The following is an 18,090-nucleotide window of genomic DNA, read 5'->3' on the forward strand; positions in this document are numbered from 1 at the left end:
CCAGGCCTTTGAAGTCGTGACTCTCTGGTGGAAGTAGGCTCGGGGCCGGCAGAGGGAGGGCCTACCCAGACCTAGAGGTGCCCCTCGTGGCGCGGAAGTCGGGGCTGCCAGGCCTGCCCGTGCAGTGCAGTTCTCGCATTCTGGTTTAGCTCTTTGGAAGCTGGGGTCTGTTTCGGAAAAAGCGCCCGGTAAGTCTCTCTTGACTTCCCGGCAGCTCCAAGAGTCCAGGGTTTCCCAGCTCCCACCAAGGCCGCAGCACGCGCCCCTACGGAATTCCCAGCCCCGCCTGCTCTCCTGAGCCTCCTCCTTATAGAGCCCAGCACAGTCCCACCTCTCTTTTACCCCTGCCCTCCGCCCCCGCCCGCAACTCACCTGGTTTCCGTCGGAGCGGCCCCCGGGGAGAGCGAGACTGTCCCCAGCGACCCTGTGAGAGGGGTTGGGAGATTTTCCGGCTTTGGAAAGCGACTTTCTGAGTCTCAGTTCCCAGCTTTAAAACTGGGAGTTTCACAAAGGTTGTTGTCAAGGCCAAATGGGATAATTCGTGGGAACACCTTGCAGATTGGTTCAGTACTGAGCTTAATAAATGCTGATTCAAAACTACAATAAAAAGCGACCTGAAACCCGCAAGGCGGCTCAAAGGTAAGGTCTTTTCAGGGAAACTATTCTCCTTCCCTAACAGTGCAGACCACAAGTCCCCAGCTCGCTGTCCTCCCAGGGGCCAGGCTGGCAAGCCAGTGAGCAGAGGTATCTGAGCGCTCTCGAGCAGTTCGGAAGGAGACGCAAGGGGACTCCGCAGTGCCCCGGGCGCCCACCGCAATCTGTCGCGGCATTGTCCTCCCGCCGCGTGGTGACTGCCCAGCCGAGTGCGACGGCGCCGACCCCGAGGCGGTGGACCGGGCTGCGAGCAGCAGGGAAGAGACAAAGCGCTTTCCCTGACTCCCCATCCCTGAGGCAGGGGTTCCCCAACCAGGCCTGCCAGGAAGGAGAGAGGAGAAACATTTTTCTACGAATCCCTTTCTAGTATCTAAACTAACCCTTCTTTGTAAAGGTATCTCCCCTTTCTTATGATTATAGTCATTGCTTTGTACGAACAGGAAAATCCATCTATTTATCACGACGGCCACCTCCAACCCCAGTATGGTAGAAGGTCCTCTTGTGGCTTCCTGGATGGCCAGCCCCGCCGCCTGGTGGCTGGGGATCCTTGTTAGAGGGGGTCTAAGACCTCGCACTTTCGACTCAGGCCTGGATGACCTTTTCATTTCTCCAAAATATTTGCATAGGATCTTTAAAAATACAGTAAAAATAGTCATATTTTACTGAAAAAATTCTCTTAATTGAGTTAATAGAGATAAAAAATAGTAAGGCAAATACTAGACCTCAATTTTTAAGCAAAACCCAAAATCTCTCTAACACTGGTGTCTGGGTGGGTAGGACTGTGAGAATCTGAAGTCTGCACACACGTAACTGGGTATGCCCGTTTAAATGTAGGAGCCGTGTGCACCAGCCATAGCAGGCTGCGGCGCTATGTGCAGACCCTCGGTCGCTTTCCGGATAATATTGTGGATTCCGTTACCTGCGGATTCGGAGAAGCAGCTACGGGATTTAGTGGAAGGGAAAGACAGAAACACGAGAGTGATTTAACTCCTTACCCCACGCCCACGCCGGCAGCCCAATGAGCTCTGTTGGCGGCTGCGCCTCGCCTTGGGTGCAGTGGGACGTGTCCCTCCCATGTTTCCTTTAATGAGGAGGAGGCAAACTTCTGTCATCCCCTCCCGCCGGCTTCGGTTTAGTAATCAGACCCACATGAGTCACGCCGAGCACGCAGTCCCCTCCCGCCCGAGTGACAACTGGGCAGCGTACTCTCTGCTGTTGTCTCTTTAAAACTCGAATCCAAGGGGGTAATGATTTATCAAACTTGTATTATCAAAAAAATGTCAAACGAAGGGCACCTTGCTTTGCACTGACGCAAAACCGGCCTTTCCCAAGGAGATATAGAAAGCGCCTCTCGTGCTGGAGCCAAACCCAGTCTTGTCAGTAGCTGGTTTCATTCTCTACCTTTCAATCTGTTGCCGATATCAGACATGGTGAGTGTTTGGCTTTTGTTCTTTTAAGAGGAGAGGAAGCTGCAGGGGTAGGAAAGGCAGATTCGTTTTGGATACTTCTTTTGGAAATGCTCCTCGCATTTTGGAAGAGGAAAGGAGGAGGCTCTCTCAGCGGTAGGTGTTTGTTCTTGTGACCATCACCTGAAATCAGAAAACGGTTTTCCGAAGCTGTTGAGCCGTGTTTGGTACTAACAGCGCGATTCTGGGTACTGTCCTTGGTGCTGAAAGCCAGATGCCGGTACTGAGGTGGGTGGCTTCGGGTCCTAGAGGCTATTGAGATAAGCATGCTTGCTGGAGCCAAGGTACTTAGTTTTGATGCAAATTAAGTTCTGATCTGTGCATAACTCAAAGGTTAGACGAGAGGTGTGCGGTTGGGGTGCAAGTATATTAGTAATTATTGGTGCTAATACTTAGGAAGCCCTGAAAGATAGCAGGAGGGAAGAAAGCGGACTGAAAGTCTTCCGCTGTCAGTTCTTCTCATTTCTATCTCAATTGGAGTAAGAAAATAAAGATAAGCCGTGAGTTTTGGTCCCCAAGCAAGTGTAGGTAGAGGCATGAAGGATATAGACTCCTGTGAATAGTTATTCCTGGGAGGGAGGAGAACCAAAAAACTTTGCACTTTCTTTTACATATGTGGGAATCTGGAAGTCAAGGTGGGTTGTGTAAGATAACAAACCTGGTTGCCATCTTGTTTTAAGTTTGGTTTATTGTTGTTTTGGTTGTGATCCTTACATCTTCCTTTACTACCTGGCTGGAGGGGATGGGATTTGGAGCGCTGGGGTTCCCACAACGGATTTTGCCTGAAATGCTGGCAGGTGCCAGGGAATCAGCTTTGTGGCCACAGCTTGTCTATATCTTAAATATATATAAAGGCAATGTGCATTGTTGAATGACAAAGGAAATGAGGCGGAAAATTAAAGAATCTTTCTACAGTGGTGAAGGGGACCCTACAGCCGTGATGTGAAATCCAAAGAGGGTGGGGAGCTCATGGCTGTAGGGCTATTTCCACCTTTCTCTTCTCCCCCTCCAAAAAACATTTCTGCCTCTTAGTTCTCCCTCTATCAGGGAGGAGAATATTAGCTTCTTTATGTCATCTGGTTATTGACGGACAAGTTGAGAAATACTGATTTCAGTTTTTCTTGACGAAGGAAAAAAAATCCAGATTCCAAATTGTTTCCTAGATACTGTCTGGACCTGAGCTGTGAAGTCTTTATATGTACACACAGGTATTTTTAAAGCTGCAGTTTACTTTTTTTTCTTTCTTGCACGAACTTCACATTGTATTTGCAGGATTGCGGTACTCCCAAGGAAATGAATAAGCAACCAGCCAACAGCCTGGGGGCAGCGGCTGCGCCGGGCTACCACAATGGCCCGTGCGCACCCAGGACGAGCCCGGAGCAGGAGCTTCCAGCGGCCGCTGCCGCGCCGACGCCGCGTGTGCCCAGGTCCGCCTCCACGGGCGCCCAAACATTCCATTCCCCGGACGCGCGAGCCTGTGAGGCCGAGGGGCCGGGACTGGGGGCTTGCAAACTCGGTAGCTCGCGGGCGCCGGCGGCCTCGGCGGCTCTGCGGGACTTGAGCGAGGCGCATGTCCCTCAGGCCGCCCCTCCTTCGGGGAGCTCCGGGCCCGGCAATGCGCTGCATTGTAAGATTCCGGCCCTGCGTGGCCCGGAGGGGGATGCGAACGTGAGTGTGGGGAAAAGCACCCTGGAGCGGAATAATACCCCAGCCGTGGGCTGGGTGAATATGAGCCAGAGCACCGTGGTGCTGGGCACCGATGGAATCACGTCTGTGCGCCCGGGCAGCGTGGCCACCGCTGCCACCCAGGTAAGCAGATCGCGCTCGGCTTTCGCCGCCTTCTCCCCAGGCGTGCGAGGTGAGTCGGGTCTTGGCGGGTGCACGTGTGCTGATGGGGAGACCGGTTGGCAGTGCCAGGTAATGGATGCTGAAGGCAGCTTTGGGGCTTCGTAAGCTCGCGCCGCACTGGGGTTGCCAGTTCAGGGCGTGAGGGCTGTAGTGACCCTACCAGAGGGATCACCACCTTAGGAGCTGCGGCAGTCTGTCCCATCCCAGCCCCAGTGACAGGAGGAATCAGGGTGCGGACTCATTTGAACAGGTGAGACAGAAAGAGTCCGACCCCTTCATGCCGGCACTAATCCTCCTCTTGCCTAAGACAGCGAATTTTCTTTAAAAAATTTCCCCTTAATTAAAAAAACAAAACAAAACAGAAAACCCTGGGGAGGGGGTGGGAGGATAATAATTTAAATCCTTATAACCTTTTCATTGCCAGTACTATACTTCAGGGTTTCTCCAAACCCAGTGTACCTAATTTTGTCATCATAATTTTGTATTTTTTTTTTCTCAGAGGATCTCTCTCAAATACACTTCAGGCCCCATAAATGTGGATTCATCCCTGCATTTATACTTAATGCCCAACCAGAGGCATGAAAGCCCACAGAGCAAATCCCAATATCCTAGGACGGGGTTAAGGCGACTCTTACTGGTGGGCCCCTCTCTCCTATACGCTTTTGTCTTCTTCCATTTCCCTCCAGACTCTCCCTCTGCTCTGATCTCTTCTCTGTCCAGTTTCACCTACTTCAGCTCTGTCTTCCCCATTGCCTGCCTTTCTGCTGTCTTCGCTCCTCCCTTGGGCTTAACGGCTAGGCATGTGTCCAGTGGTGGGCACCTGAACCAGAACATCCGCCTGTGTGAGATTTCAGGTTTATACAGCTCTTCCATTTCTTTGTACACACACACACACACACACACACACACACACACACACACACACACACACACACACACTGTCACCCTTATCAGCAGGCCCACACAACAAGAGCTCAGCTATTAGAAAAATGAACAGACACTTAGGCTTTCCATGCACCCTTGTTTTGGATGTTCACTTCTGGACTGTTTGTGTACATTAGCTGCCTCTGACAGGGTGTGCCCAGCAGCGTGACCCTAGGTGGAGGCAGAAAATTTGTTTCACATGTCTTGCCTAACCTCCGCACTGCGGCAAAAGCAGCTGGAACTCCCACCCTTCTGAGCCCTGGAAGAACTGGAGGGTGGGGATGAGGATGCAGGGGTATGCATGGGGGAAGATTGTAGGGGGATATTAAAGATATTCAATATAGATCAAGCCCTGTATTTGCCTATTTCCAGCTCTGCCCATCTTTCTGTTCTTGCCTTTCTGATACCTACCTTGGCCTTCCTTCTCTCTTCTCAAGACATCTCTTCCAGATAGCTGCTGCTTCATTCTTCATGGCCTTGGAACAGTGTGGGACACACCAGATTGCTAGAATAGGAGGTGGAGAGTGATTGGGAAAGTGGAATCTATGCAGTGGGTCTCTGGAAGCTTTGTGTGGTGTCCAAGTGTCCTGAACATTTTCAGAGTTCATTTGAGGTAGCTTCACCCCTGCCTTTTTTCCTTAGTAGTGAGGCACTCCAGCTCCAGGTATGACTCCAAGAGAGCACTGTAGTCTGAGCTTGGAGAGGTGAGCCCCAAAGGTCCGTAGACTAGCTGGAAGATGCCTGAGGGGACAATTATTCTAACCCCTTCTTTTTATAGAAGAGCACACTGGCTCAGAGACAGCAAGCAGCTTGCCTGGGGTTATCCAGCTGTTCAGTGGTCAAGTGTAGACCAGAACTCCAGGTTTTAACATCCATATCACCTCTGTTCTCCCTCCTTTTTCACCCCCATTTCTCCCTCCTGCCCATCTTCCTCACCCCAGTGCTGAAAGGTGGCCCCCTTATAAATTAGCCCACCAAGCAGGTTCTGTCTGCAGGCTTTGGCAGAGAAAGTGAAGCAGGGGTGCTGGCTGGCTTCGGGCACTGCAGCTGTCTTTCTTGCCATAGCAGACTCCAGAGGGACAAAGGGCTGAGGAAGGGGTGATTGAGGGTTTTGGGAGGGAGGGGTTGGTTAGGGGCCTGCTTGCTGGGGACTCTCGGCATGATATTGGGGGCCTGCTTGCCAAATGAACTCTTGGTCAGTGGTTGGGGATGGAGGGACCTGCTTGCAATCATCCTACAGGTTCAAAGTTTGGGGAAAGCTGCTTGCTGGTGTGTGCCCTCACTGCAGGCTTGGGGGGTCCAGAGGTCTGCTTAAAATGGATTTTCAGATCAGAATTGGGAGCCTGCTTGCTGAAAGACTCTCAGTTCAGGGTTGAGGGGTGAGAGCCCTGCTTGTAGATGCATCCTATCTTCAGAATTGGGGTTCTGCTTGCCGATGCATCCTCAGTTGAAAAGCGGGGGCCTGCTTGCTGGGAAGCACCCTCAGCGGGGGGAGGGGTGGCATGGTGCCTGCTTTCAAGGGACCCGGGCTATTATCCAACAATGTGCTTTTCCGCCCCCCAGGAGGACGAGCAAGGGGATGAGAATAAGGCCCGAGGGAACTGGTCCAGCAAACTGGACTTCATCCTGTCCATGGTGGGGTATGCAGTGGGGCTGGGCAATGTCTGGAGGTTTCCCTACCTGGCCTTCCAGAACGGGGGAGGTATGGCTTTTCCAGTCTTTTGGCCTGCGGCGCGGCGGGGTGGGCATTTGCGGGGCTGGGGTTACCCAGAATCCAGGGCCAGAAGGGGAGGTTCAGGACAGCCTCCTCACACTCCAGCTAAATTGTAGGGAACAGTGCCAAGCCAGAGGGCGGGGGCTACTGTAACTGGTTGGCAGTAGATCCAGGGGCTTTTATCTGGAGATGTTGGTTAGGGAAGAGGTAGGCCCTCGTGATCGCCCACTGGTTCAGCCTGAGAGGTCGGGTCCCAGGCCAAGTGGGCACTGACTGCAGAGGAGTTCAGACTCTAGCTGACAAGTGTTCAGTGAGTGGTTTCACTCCTCCCTGCTAAATGACAGTAGCTCTGTGGTCCTTGGCACTGAATTAAGGATGTTTTAAGATTAAAACCAAAATTGGAGCCTACATGGGAGGCCTTGGGAATGGACATTTGGGTTGTACAGAACGCAGGCTGCGACCCAGGAGGTGTGAGTACAGAAGGGCTGGGGTCTGTGCTCTGGAAAACCTCTCAGAAGTATCCACACGCATTAATCGTTTTGCACACTGGCAGGGCATTTTGACTAGCAAAATCGCTTAGCAAAAACGGGTTTCCTTTCACTTGTTCTAACTGGGTGGAAGAAGCTGCTTTTGAAGGAAACCCGTTTCTGAAATGGCGAGGACGCCAGTTAGGCGTGCACCAGCTTCCAGAATTCTAGGATCCGTTTCACCTCTTCGGAGCCCAGTGAGGAGGGAGCCCACACAGTCAAGGCCCCCTCTGCTTGCCCTCCTGACGTTGAAGCTCCTTAGAGCCTCCCCGTTGGCTAAACTGACAAATCGCCTTCTGGGAATAGGAATTTGCACGTAGGACTCCGTTCCACAGCTTTTCAACTGACCAAAGAGACCAGAAAGGCGCCCCCGCCCGCATCAGGTTAGGCAGCTGTTTTGTTTTGTTTTTTTCTCGTGGGTGGGCCTCAGGCGGAATTTGGTGCATCCCGGACGACGGTCAGATGCTGCACCACGGGACGAGTAAAACGGAAAAAAATATGTTAATGTCCCCTCCCCCAACTCCATATTAGGACATGTTGACAAGTACTTATTAGGATGGCAGCGCTTTTGCAATGAGGGGTGCCCTGGAAGGAGAAGAACGTTTGTTGGCCACACAGAGGCACCCCAGCTGGGTTTTCTCTCGGTCTTCCGCAGGGAATCCCCAAACCAGGGAGCAGGAAGGGGGCCGGAGGTGTGTCCTGGGGCCACCAATGACAGGAAAGGGTGGGCACCCAGGATCCGGGTTGGGTGGGAGGCCCAGTCAGGGAAGTTGGGAGAGCCAGAGTTGCCGGTGTTTTGCTCGCCGGAGATCTGCAAAGTGCGGGGCTGGGCGCGTGGCCGGGTTCCCGGAGCTGCGCGCCCAGGAGGCGCGCGGAGGGCGAGGGAGACTTTCCGCACTGCGTCTTCGGCCCCGCAGCTCTCAGCGCGGAGTGGAGAGCTCGCCTCCTCCTTACAGGAGCAGAAGAGAATTACGTAAACCACGTCTCTTTCGGAAACCCTGTCTGGAGAGGATAGAGCAGGACCTCTCTTATTACTCCCCTTGGCCGCCGCCGGGCCTTCCTCGGGTGCAGAGGCCCCGGCAGCAAAGGCCCTTCCGCGGGACAGGAAGTTGGGACAAGGGCGAGCAGGAAGGGCAGATCAGCGTCCCCTATGTTGAGCATGTCTGGGCTCTGGCATCTCTGGTCTCTGAGGTGGCTTTGACCCATGCAACTGCGTTTCCGGGTCTAAATCTTTTAAAAGCCCAGGGCTGTTCCCCAAGACCCTCCCCTAAAACCTCAAAGAATCCCTGAGGGGAAAAAAACCCAAGAACTGTCAGCCGGGTCTGTACAGGCTTACCAGTTACTATAGCCCTAGGCCAGGTCTTCTGGGGAGGAAAGAGAAGGGTCAACAACCTCGGGGGGCCTCACGGTATAGATAAGACACCCCCATCAATATTGTTAAGTGCTGCCCAGTGCCCGGGGAAGGTAAGGTGGGACAGCAGAGAAGGGAGACTTCTTAGAGGACCACGCATTTGAGTTGACCTTGAAGGATGGAAGGGACTTTTTATGTGGAGAAGGAAGTTGGGGAGTGTGTGCTGGCCGCTGTGTGGGAGAGGTCTGTCCTCGCCGAGCACAGATAACTTGGCTTTTTGTAGAGAAGGGCTCCTGGAGTCTTGCTGCGTAGATGGTAGGTCCTTGGAGGTGGATGTGCTGAGGAGATGTTGACTCCAATCATGAGTCAAAGGCATGGCTTTGTTGAATTCTGAGGATGGCTTAATTTGGGGACATGGAAGTACAATAGTAAGAAAAAGAAAACAATAAAACCCAGCCAGCACCACCCAGCAATCCACCTGGTGGGGAACCGAGTACAGGAGTGTGTGCAGGGCTCCCGTGCACTTAGCCAAGGGCTCTTAAATGTTCCTGGGTGCCTGGGATTGAGCTGGAATATCAAAAGCCTCTGCGGAAGGAAAGGGACCCAGCTCCCACCTCAGACGGTAAAGGTGGGTCTGAGCCTAGCCTTGGCCTCTTGGGTCTCTCACTTCCCACTCTCTCTTTCTAAGGTGCTTTCCTCATCCCTTACCTGATGATGCTGGCGCTGGCTGGGTTGCCCATCTTCTTCCTAGAGGTGTCACTGGGCCAGTTTGCCAGCCAGGGGCCCGTGTCTGTGTGGAAGGCCATCCCAGCCCTGCAAGGTGAGTCCATCCTGCCTTCTAGCCTCCTCAGCCCCACCTCTCTCCCTGGCACCACTTGCCCCAGGAAGGGAGACCTGTTCTGTGATTGGTGGAACTCACTCCTTCCTTGTCTATTTGATAAATTCCACCTCTGGAGCTCTCTTAAGAATGGCCCCAAATCAACTCTGGCATTGCCCTGTTCCTGGCAGAACACCTCAGTGTCCCTGGAAGATACCGAGTCCACTCTGCTATTAGCTTATCCATCTGTCAAAAAGACCTAGGTCCTCACCTTGTGCCCAACTGTGAGAAAGCACAGGATTTGGGATGGAATGAATCCCTGGAAATTTTGCTTCCACAGGTTGTGGCATCGCAATGCTAATCATCTCCGTCCTAATAGCCATATACTACAATGTGATTATCTGCTACACACTTTTCTACCTGTTTGCCTCCTTTGTGTCTGTGCTGCCCTGGGGCTCCTGCAACAACCCTTGGAACACGCCAGAATGCAAAGATAAAACCAAACTCTTACTAGGTAAGTTTGGATATACCAACATTAGATGAACTATTCATACAATTAATAAAGACTAATTGAGCATATATTATGTTTGCCAGGACCTGTGCTAGGTGCTGGGGGCTGCAGATGCTAAAACAAACAACCAAATATACTTAATTCTAACATATAAGGAGCTCATGGCTCAGAGGAGGGGTAATCAAATTTTTGTTTGCTCATGAATAACTGGTGTGTTTGTTAAAAATGCACATTTATAGGCCCACCAGGTAGTCTTATTTATTAGATTTGGGTGGGGTCAGGGAATTTGCATTGCATTTTATCAAGGTCTTCAGGTGACTCATGTGCATGGTCCGATTTCAAAAGCAGTGAGGCCCTAGAGTCTAGGAGAGTTGATGTATGTGATTCTGGGTCCACACTTCACAAAATACTGCTCAGTGCCTGAGGTAAATATGAGAAGAGACCCTTAAGCTGAAGCCTTCTGATAGAAATGTGCATAATGTAGTCCCTTGAAGAGGCGACAGATGACATCTGTCAGAGAAGTCAGGGAATGTTCCTGGAGGGCATTTCAGACCTGAAATTGATGGGCCTTGAGAACTTGAGGGAAGCTGTCTGCTTGTTGGGTCACAGGCAAGGGAGTGAATGTGAGGAGCAGGGCAGATCTGTCAGCAAGGCTTTCCGGTCTGTAAAACATCTCAGCTCCTGACACTACATGTATCTAGGAAAGGTAACTTCTCTCTGGATCTGAGCTTTCCTCATTGGAAAAAATAGAAATATAACAGTATTCTTCATCATACTTACATCATGGGATTGCTGTAAGGAGAAAAGAAATGAAGGATATGATAGCAGCTGGAAAAAGAAACTACAAATAGAAGGGGCTAGTATCAGTTACCATTGAAGGCTCTGGTCATTTTAATGGGCACCAATAAGCAAGAAGTGTCTTCTTTCCCTGGCAGATCTGTTATTCCCCTTAAGCTGGATCTGGGCTGAGGTCAGAATCCTGTGATCTCTATAGAACTGGCCCTTAGAGTCGTCGCTCCTCCACCAAATCAGCTCTTTTGCCTTTTCAACGGGCAGTTGCAGCATTAGGATGTTATTTATCCCTTTAAGCATGTTAAGAGGGAAAGATGAATTCTTCCCCCCCACACCTCCAGAGAGAGGCACATACCTAAAGGCAGTAATTCACACTGGAGCATTTTTACACATGTGTACATGTTCATACACACCATGACCAACCACCCCTCCCAGTCCCGAGAGGCTTTGAATAAGAAGAGCTAAAACTAGAGATACATGCCTATTACTTTCAAATCCTGTGCCCCTGCAAGTGCTTAGGAATGGAGGGGCAGGAGTGGAGGTTCTCAGGTGCATGGCTCAGTGGTGCTGTGACCAAGAGTGCCTCTTAGAATCTCTGGGCCTCAGTGTCCTTACTTTTACCATCTCCATGTTTATGGATTCTTAGGTGAGGGCAGTGGTTCTACATGTTAGAATCTCCAGGGGAATTAAATCAAAACAGCACTTAGGGGCCACCCCAGACTAATTAAACTGACCAACTGGGGATGGAACCTAAGAACCGTTATTTTTAAAGTCCCCCAGGTGCACCCAAGTAGGAACCACTAGGTTAGAGTTTGCCCACACCCCTTACTTTGGCTGCCCTTGACCACTTGTGGAAGGGAGCGCCCCATCATCTTTGCCCTGCAGACCCTGCCAGCCCAGTGGTCACCTCTGCAAAACTGAGAGAATCCTACTCAGTGGGTTCATGGATTCACAACCAGCAGTCTGCTGCCAGAGTGGTGTCCTGCAAATGGCTGCTATGTCAGGCAAAGTGCGTGCTCCAGGATGTGGGGTCTGGAATGGAGAAGTACCCCAAGGTCATCCCAGAGCCCTGCTTGTCCTTTCTGGATTGTGCCTGAGAGGGAAGTCACTTTTCAAGGGAGTGCCTCCAGCAGAGGGCTGTTGCCTTGCTTCAGCTTCTCTGGGGGGTTTCCCTAGGGAACCATGTGGGTCATGGCACTCAGTGTCCTGTATCTGTCCTCCAAGTGGGATTGTAGTTTAGAGACACAGGTCTCCTCCACTAACAACATCCACTAATATTTGTGCAGTCCCTTAACACTTAATAGCTATCATCACTCACTACACACCATGTTAAACCCTTTTAGTCATATTACCAATGTGAAGATGGACAGCAAGCCAACGTATGGCTTCTATTATTATTTCCATTTTACCATGTGAAAAGACTGGAGCTCAAGGTCATATAGCTAAGCTCTGTGGTAGGCCTGGGATTTGAACTCCAGTTAGCCTGCCTCCTGTGATCAGTGTCCTAACCACCATGCTAAATGCTCCCCAACCCACAAAGGAGCTCCGTAAGTGATGTCTCTGCTATTCCTCATAGGGGCCCTGTGAGTTCCAAAGGGCAGGTGACATCATCACTATTTTGCAAGTGAGAAAATGGATGGGAAGGCTCAGAGAGTGGAAGTATCAGGCTGTAAGGCACACATAGAACTAACAATGGGATTTGGGTGTCATGACTCCTGATTCTCCACTTCTCCAGGGTTTCTGGAGAGTTCTTAGTGCAGCAGGTTCTACTCCATTAGCTACGGCATAGTGATGCCAGGCTAGGTGTTCCCTAACTGTTTATAGCTGAAATTCTATGAGGTAAAAGGAAAGTTTGTCTGAACAGTAGTTTGGTTTAGGAATCACTCTTAAGGGGGAAATGAGAGACACAGGTAAGGACTATACATGACTGCTCATTGCACCCATATTTTAGATCTTGGAAAATACTAGAAACACTGAGACAAGTGACAAAAGTTCCAATAATTGTGAATAATTCCATGTTTTAAATATGTTGTAGTGCATCTATGGGATGAAGTGTTCTATTTATTAAAAATGAACATTGTTAAAACAGGGGTGCTCCTCACCATGTTAAATGTAAAAGCAGGATACAGATTTATAGTGTACTTTTATTTTTACTAATAACAGGTACATGAATAGAAAATACATAGGAAGGTGACACACAAAATGTTACTGGCAGATTTGGGGCCATTCTTTCTTTTCTATATTTTCTATCATGGACATATTTATTTTGTGGTCAGAATATATGTATGTGTGTATAACACGTATATGTGTGTATGTGTATTTTTTTTTAAGTCAGCTGAGCACGTTGACTAGGTGAGGCATGTGGATCAGGTGTGCCTGGTTTTGTGGAGTTTCCAGTCTGGCTAACAATAACCCAGGGCACATTAAAGGCAGAATAAAGACTTTATACAGCTAAGCTTCTAGTTGATTGGTACAAACCATAAAAAAAACTGTGCAAGCTCTGAACAGAGAGAAACAATAGACATTTTCCACTCTGATTATTCCCGGGGAGCATTTGGACAGGCTGGGCAGATCTTACCTTTTTCTTAGCTAGTGCTTTATTTACATTTGTTTGTTTGTTTGTTAAAGTCAGGTGTCCATCTCTTTTCTGGGCAGCCCCTATCTGTCCTCTGTGTCGCCTGCACATGATGGTGTTCCATGCGAGGGCCATGCTTCACCTTGCAGAAGGTGGTCCTTTGGGGTCCTGGGGTGACTCACAAAAGGTGATAGTAGTCAGACTTGCAGAGGCATGGACGGTTTTATAGCCCTGCTGCTCTAATGGGCAAGTCAGGAGTCCAGACTAGATGTCCTAGGCTTTCTCCCAAATGACCATGCTGAGAGAGGCTTGATTAGGAAATGGAAAAACTCTTCCCCTAGTACTGTGTCACATAGATAACCTTCCAGGCTCACCACCTCCCTCACAACCCCATAACCCCCCTACCCTGGGATAACTGATCCAGAAGAGAGGGGATAAATAACCTGCCATCAGGGCCTTCAGTCATAGTGGGGAGCTGTTTATTTCATGGCCCTCTTGGCATTACTAGGGACATACTGCCCAGGAGCCCTACCTCACCGTGGAGACGCCAGGACCGTGTGCCGCTGCAGCCCCAGAAAATAGCCCTGGTCTGCCTTTGGGCAGGTACTGGGTTTGTGGCCCATTGCTGAGGTGTGGGTTTAAGAGAGACTGCCTTCCTTTGAGGGGACCAGCCCTCCAGGTATCTGTAATGGAGAACAGTTAATCCGTGCCCTGCCGAGTGAGACCAGCGACTGCTCTGTGAAATTAGGAGCCAGCTGGGTCACTAAAATGGGAACAATGTAAATACCATTTCTATTTCTGGAAGGGTTTAATTTTCATTAGAACTTTAATTAAATGATCCCTTTTCTCTGTAGCCTTTCGTGTCCTTTCACTTATTAATAATTGCCCCAGTAAAGAGAACCCATTTGAGCAGCTTCCAATTTAGCACGATCATTATCGCTGTTCTTTGTTCAGGGTTGCTGGGCCGGAGAGCTCAGTTGACACGGCCCATCAGTCCTCCGCGGGCCCGCCGTCGGCGCTGTGCGCTGGGAAGCACGCCTCTGCCTCCCAGTGGTGGGAAGGGATATTGCAGGAGGCTTGGGCTGCAAGGAGCTCTGCTGCAGTGCCGCAGCAACGGGGTGACTTTGTCGTGTTGCAGCGAGCAGTGAGCCGAAGACATCCAGAGATGCTCTCTAGGGAAGCTGCCCGCGTTCTTCACAGTGGCAGTTTGGGAAGCAAGCGATTTGGCAACAGCCCGCGTGTTAGCGATCTCTTGAGTCTTAGGGAATGGACGTACTTTCTGACAGGAGGGCAAGAAATAACGTGTGCTTTCTTACAGAAAAGTGATATGGATAGTGCTTTAATTGTCTCCATTCAGGTTGCTGCTGGGAGCAACAAATGCTAGCTCAGTAAATATTTGGTACTTATTAGGTTGGAACCCCCCTGAAACATTCTGTTATTTCATCAAAGGAAAGAAGATAATAGTGGCTAAGAAGGTATTTTGAGGCCTCTAAAAGCAGTGGTTCTCAACCCTGGGAGGTTTTTCAGGAGACATTTGGCAATGTTTATAGACAATGTTTACAGACACAGCTGGGGAGTGGATGCTCCTGGCTTCCAGTGGGCAGAGGCCAGGGATGCTGAAAAATGCCTTGCAATGCACAGGAGCCCCCCCAACAGAGACTTATTTGGTCTCCTAAATTAGTAGTACCACTGTTACTAGTACCACCTCGTCTGAAGAACTAATCAGAGGGAATTGTTGTTTTAACTTTTATCCAGTATTATGAGGTATTCTGGGGGACATGTGGGGGCAGTAGGTAATTTATGGCTGGCAAGTGGGATTGTGGGAGGTGATGTTCAGCAGTAGAGGTGCTCACCCCATACAAAGTGATGGCCGAGTTATGGCTAAAATGTATGGAGTCTAAATGTGTGCTAGGCATTGTATGAAAAGTTTTCATTCACAGCCGCACTTGATTCGGTTCTCACAACAACCTTCTGAACTAGATACAACTATTTTCCAAACGGAGGCTTGGACAGATACAGGACCAGCGGGGCTCCTAAACCCATAGTTGTGACCGCTTTGATATTCCACAGAGGGTGTAAAGTAGGAGTCCATGCACGGGATCTTGATTGCATGTGCTTTTGGGTTTTGGGAGGTCTTTTTTTTTTTTTTTGATCCACAGTATTTCAAAACAATTTGACCTTATATCCAACATTTTTAAATGGAAACATTTTACATAAATATCCAGGTTTTCCGCATGTTTTGCCAGAATACCTTGAAAAGCATGGCATAGATTAGCTGGACTGTTTTCTAATCTGCCAGCACCCTCACCTTTCCTTATTACCCTCCATTTTATGCCATTCTTGCTTGTGTCACCACCTGCTTCTGAAGGTGTTTGAGTCTATGATCCCTGCTCTCTACTTCTCAGTAGGGTACTTCGGAGCATGGCCTCCAAAAAGAGTGCCTCTTGGCCTTTCGGTTTTCCGTGTGATCATGGCCAGCAACTGCCTTCTCCTGTGTCTGAGTTCCTTTATCTGTAATGTAGAAACAATAACAATACCTCCTCCTCAGGAGTGATGTGAGGCTAAGTTAGTTGGTTCTTACAAAGTACTTAGAACAATTTAAGTGCTCGTTGTTGTTATTGTCCTCTATTGTTGTTTTTGGTCCTCTATAAAATAGTACCCTTTGGAATAAAATAGTATCCTGGTGGACTCTTGATTTAAAATAGCTTTCAAGGGATCAGTATTTATAAACCTGTCTGAGAGACATTATAATCTGTTATAATAACAGAATGATTTCAGAAAAGATTCACTTCTTCATTTTTTAAAAATGAGTATAATATGCATCTTCCAGGTTTTATGAGGATTTCATGAGATAATAATAGTCAAAATGTCCAGCATAGTGCCTGACATACTAAGATGCACATGGTTAGTTCCCTTGCCCCATGGCAGCCTAAGTCAGGCATTCTCAACCGTGGCATTAGTGACATTCTTGGACCAGATAATTCTCTTTTGTGAGGGCTGTCCTGGGCATTATAAGATATTTACCAGAATCCCTGACCTCTACCCACAAGGTGTCAGGAGCACCCTGTTCCCCTGATATGACAACTAAAAATGTCTCCAGACATTGTCAAGTGTCTGTTGGGGACAAGATCATCCCTAGTTGAGAACCTCTGTGGCATGTTCACTGCCTCTGCTCTGTGAGTGCGTGGAAAGCCCATGTTGCATGTGTCTAGAGTACCTACTCTATGCCAGCCATTGTGCCAGGCAGTGGGTGCAAGGTAAACTTCTTAGCAAGCCTTCTGGGTGGCTAGTCCATCAGAAGGTTTGCTTAAGTTTGATTAAATTCATTTCTGCAAGCCATTTGTTTTCTGAGGAGTCATAGGATCTGGGTTGGAATCCTGATTTTCTTCTTTATGTTTTTAGTAGTTACTTAACTTCTTTGAGCCTTTTTCCTCATTTTAAAAATGGAGGTCATAGTACCTACAGCATAGGGTATTGTGAGCATTAGAGATAACACATGCAGAGGGCTTAGCACAGCTCCCGCCACATGGACAGTGCTCCAGAAATAAGAGCCACGGTTATCAGAACAAGGCATGCCGTGGGAACTGGGGCATCTGGGACAAATGAAACCTAAGTCTGTGATTCATCTACATGTAGGTTCGTTCAGCTAATACTTTCCCAAAGTTACTCTCTAATACTTGGCAAATAATTTTTGGCTTTCGTTTTTAAATTGCTAGAGAGAGACATGTATATTTCCTGTAGAGATTTCATTGTGTTTCCATTCATCCTCTTCTAAACAGATTCTTGTGTCATCAGTGACCATCCCAAAATACAAATCAAGAATTCGACTTTCTGCATGACAGCCTATCCCAACTTGACAATGGTTAACTTCACCAGCCAGGCCAATAAGACGTTTGTCAGTGGGAGTGAAGAGTATTTCAAGTAAGATATATTTTTGTAACTTTCTAAGGGAAGCCCAGTGAATTAATGAATACCCAACTTGTAGACTGGGGGTGTGGGTGGCCTGAGGGCTTGGTTGCCTGCCTTGGACCCTCCTTACCTAACCGAGTGATTAGGGAGGATTGCAGAACCTTTATCCAGCATGGTCTAAGCAGACCTTCACTTCCCTAGGTGGTGATAGTGTTTTTTCTTCTGCACTTGAGAAAGGAAGAGAGACAAGACGTCAGAAAACAAGTCATGGTCAATTATTTAGTTTAAAGGCAAACTAATTCTTAAAAAAAAGTTTTTTTTAAAACAGTTTGCCTTCGTTTTGTACTTTCTACATTCATTTTGCCAGACATTGAGGATCGTGCTTTAGGGATACTGGGCAATCCTCAGCACCATAGAAGATTTGATGAAGTTCATAGAATTACTTATTAAGGGAGGCAAATGCAATGAGAGTTCAACAGAGGGTAAACAATATTCCCTAGTTAAGCCTAGAGTGAGGGGTTATGAATTTAAATGTGCTCAGATACTTGGTAAGGAAGTTTGCCTGCCTGCCATCCAAATGAGTAAAGTACAGACAAGTAAGACAAGAGAGAATGATGGGGACTGTGGCAAACAAAAGAGGACATCTGCCACATGGAAGGGACACTGCTTATGCTCAGCTCCAGCTCATCACTGTCCTGTGGGAATGTGGGCCAGTGCTGCTAGAGCTTCCATTTTATAAAAGAACCTGGAAATAAAATCCACATTTTTATCTGTCTCTTCCATTTAAATGTCAGAAAACCAATTCAAATGAAACACTGGGGCAACATAAAATGCACGTATCAGTGGTCCCCTGGTTTATAGTGTTTATTTAGATGACAAGAAGTGGCCACTAATAGCCCCATTAGTTATTCCAATTGCTGTTAATTCCTGTGCCAGATCTTCTCTTGTGAATGGCCTCAGAGGGTACATGCTTATCCCTGTAGAACGGAAGGGGGAGTTAGG

The 18,090-nt window shown here is 48.8% G+C and overlaps 2 protein-coding genes across 2 annotated transcripts in view; both read left to right on the forward strand.

Annotated features, from left to right (window-relative positions):
• Nucleotides 1-3,256: 3,256 nt before the first annotated feature.
• Nucleotides 3,257-8,423, forward strand: LOC130685034 (sodium- and chloride-dependent glycine transporter 2-like). Its single transcript, XM_057508208.1, has 3 exons — nucleotides 3,257-3,929; nucleotides 6,456-6,594; nucleotides 7,789-8,423. Exons 1-3 carry the CDS (start codon nucleotides 3,414-3,416, stop codon nucleotides 8,421-8,423), a joined length of 1,290 nt encoding a protein of 429 aa, XP_057364191.1. The 5' UTR covers nucleotides 3,257-3,413.
• A 691-nt stretch (nucleotides 8,424-9,114) lies between these two features.
• Nucleotides 9,115-18,090, forward strand: part of LOC118936013 (sodium- and chloride-dependent glycine transporter 2) — a 58,586-nt gene continuing 49,610 nt past the window's right edge. The window contains exons 1-3 of the mRNA XM_036932732.2: nucleotides 9,115-9,304; nucleotides 9,642-9,815; nucleotides 16,959-17,100. Of these exons, the coding sequence (XP_036788627.2) occupies nucleotides 9,196-9,304; nucleotides 9,642-9,815; nucleotides 16,959-17,100 (425 nt within the window). The 5' untranslated portion in view covers nucleotides 9,115-9,195. The remainder of the gene's footprint in view (nucleotides 9,305-9,641; nucleotides 9,816-16,958; nucleotides 17,101-18,090) is intronic.

Source organism: Manis pentadactyla, chromosome 9 (assembly GCF_030020395.1).
Source record: "Manis pentadactyla isolate mManPen7 chromosome 9, mManPen7.hap1, whole genome shotgun sequence".
Classification (NCBI taxonomy): domain Eukaryota; kingdom Metazoa; phylum Chordata; class Mammalia; order Pholidota; family Manidae; genus Manis; species Manis pentadactyla.

Coding starts and splice junctions, on each gene's coding strand:
- LOC130685034 (XM_057508208.1), top strand. CDS start 3,414: ATGAATAAGCAACCAGCCAACAGCCTGGGGGCAGCGGCTGCGCCGGGC. Junction 3,930..6,455: donor TGGCCACCGCTGCCACCCAG/GTAAGCAGATCG, acceptor TCCGCCCCCCAG/GAGGACGAGCAAGGGGATGA. Junction 6,595..7,788: donor GGCCTTCCAGAACGGGGGAG/GTATGGCTTTTC, acceptor GGTCTTCCGCAG/GGAATCCCCAAACCAGGGAG.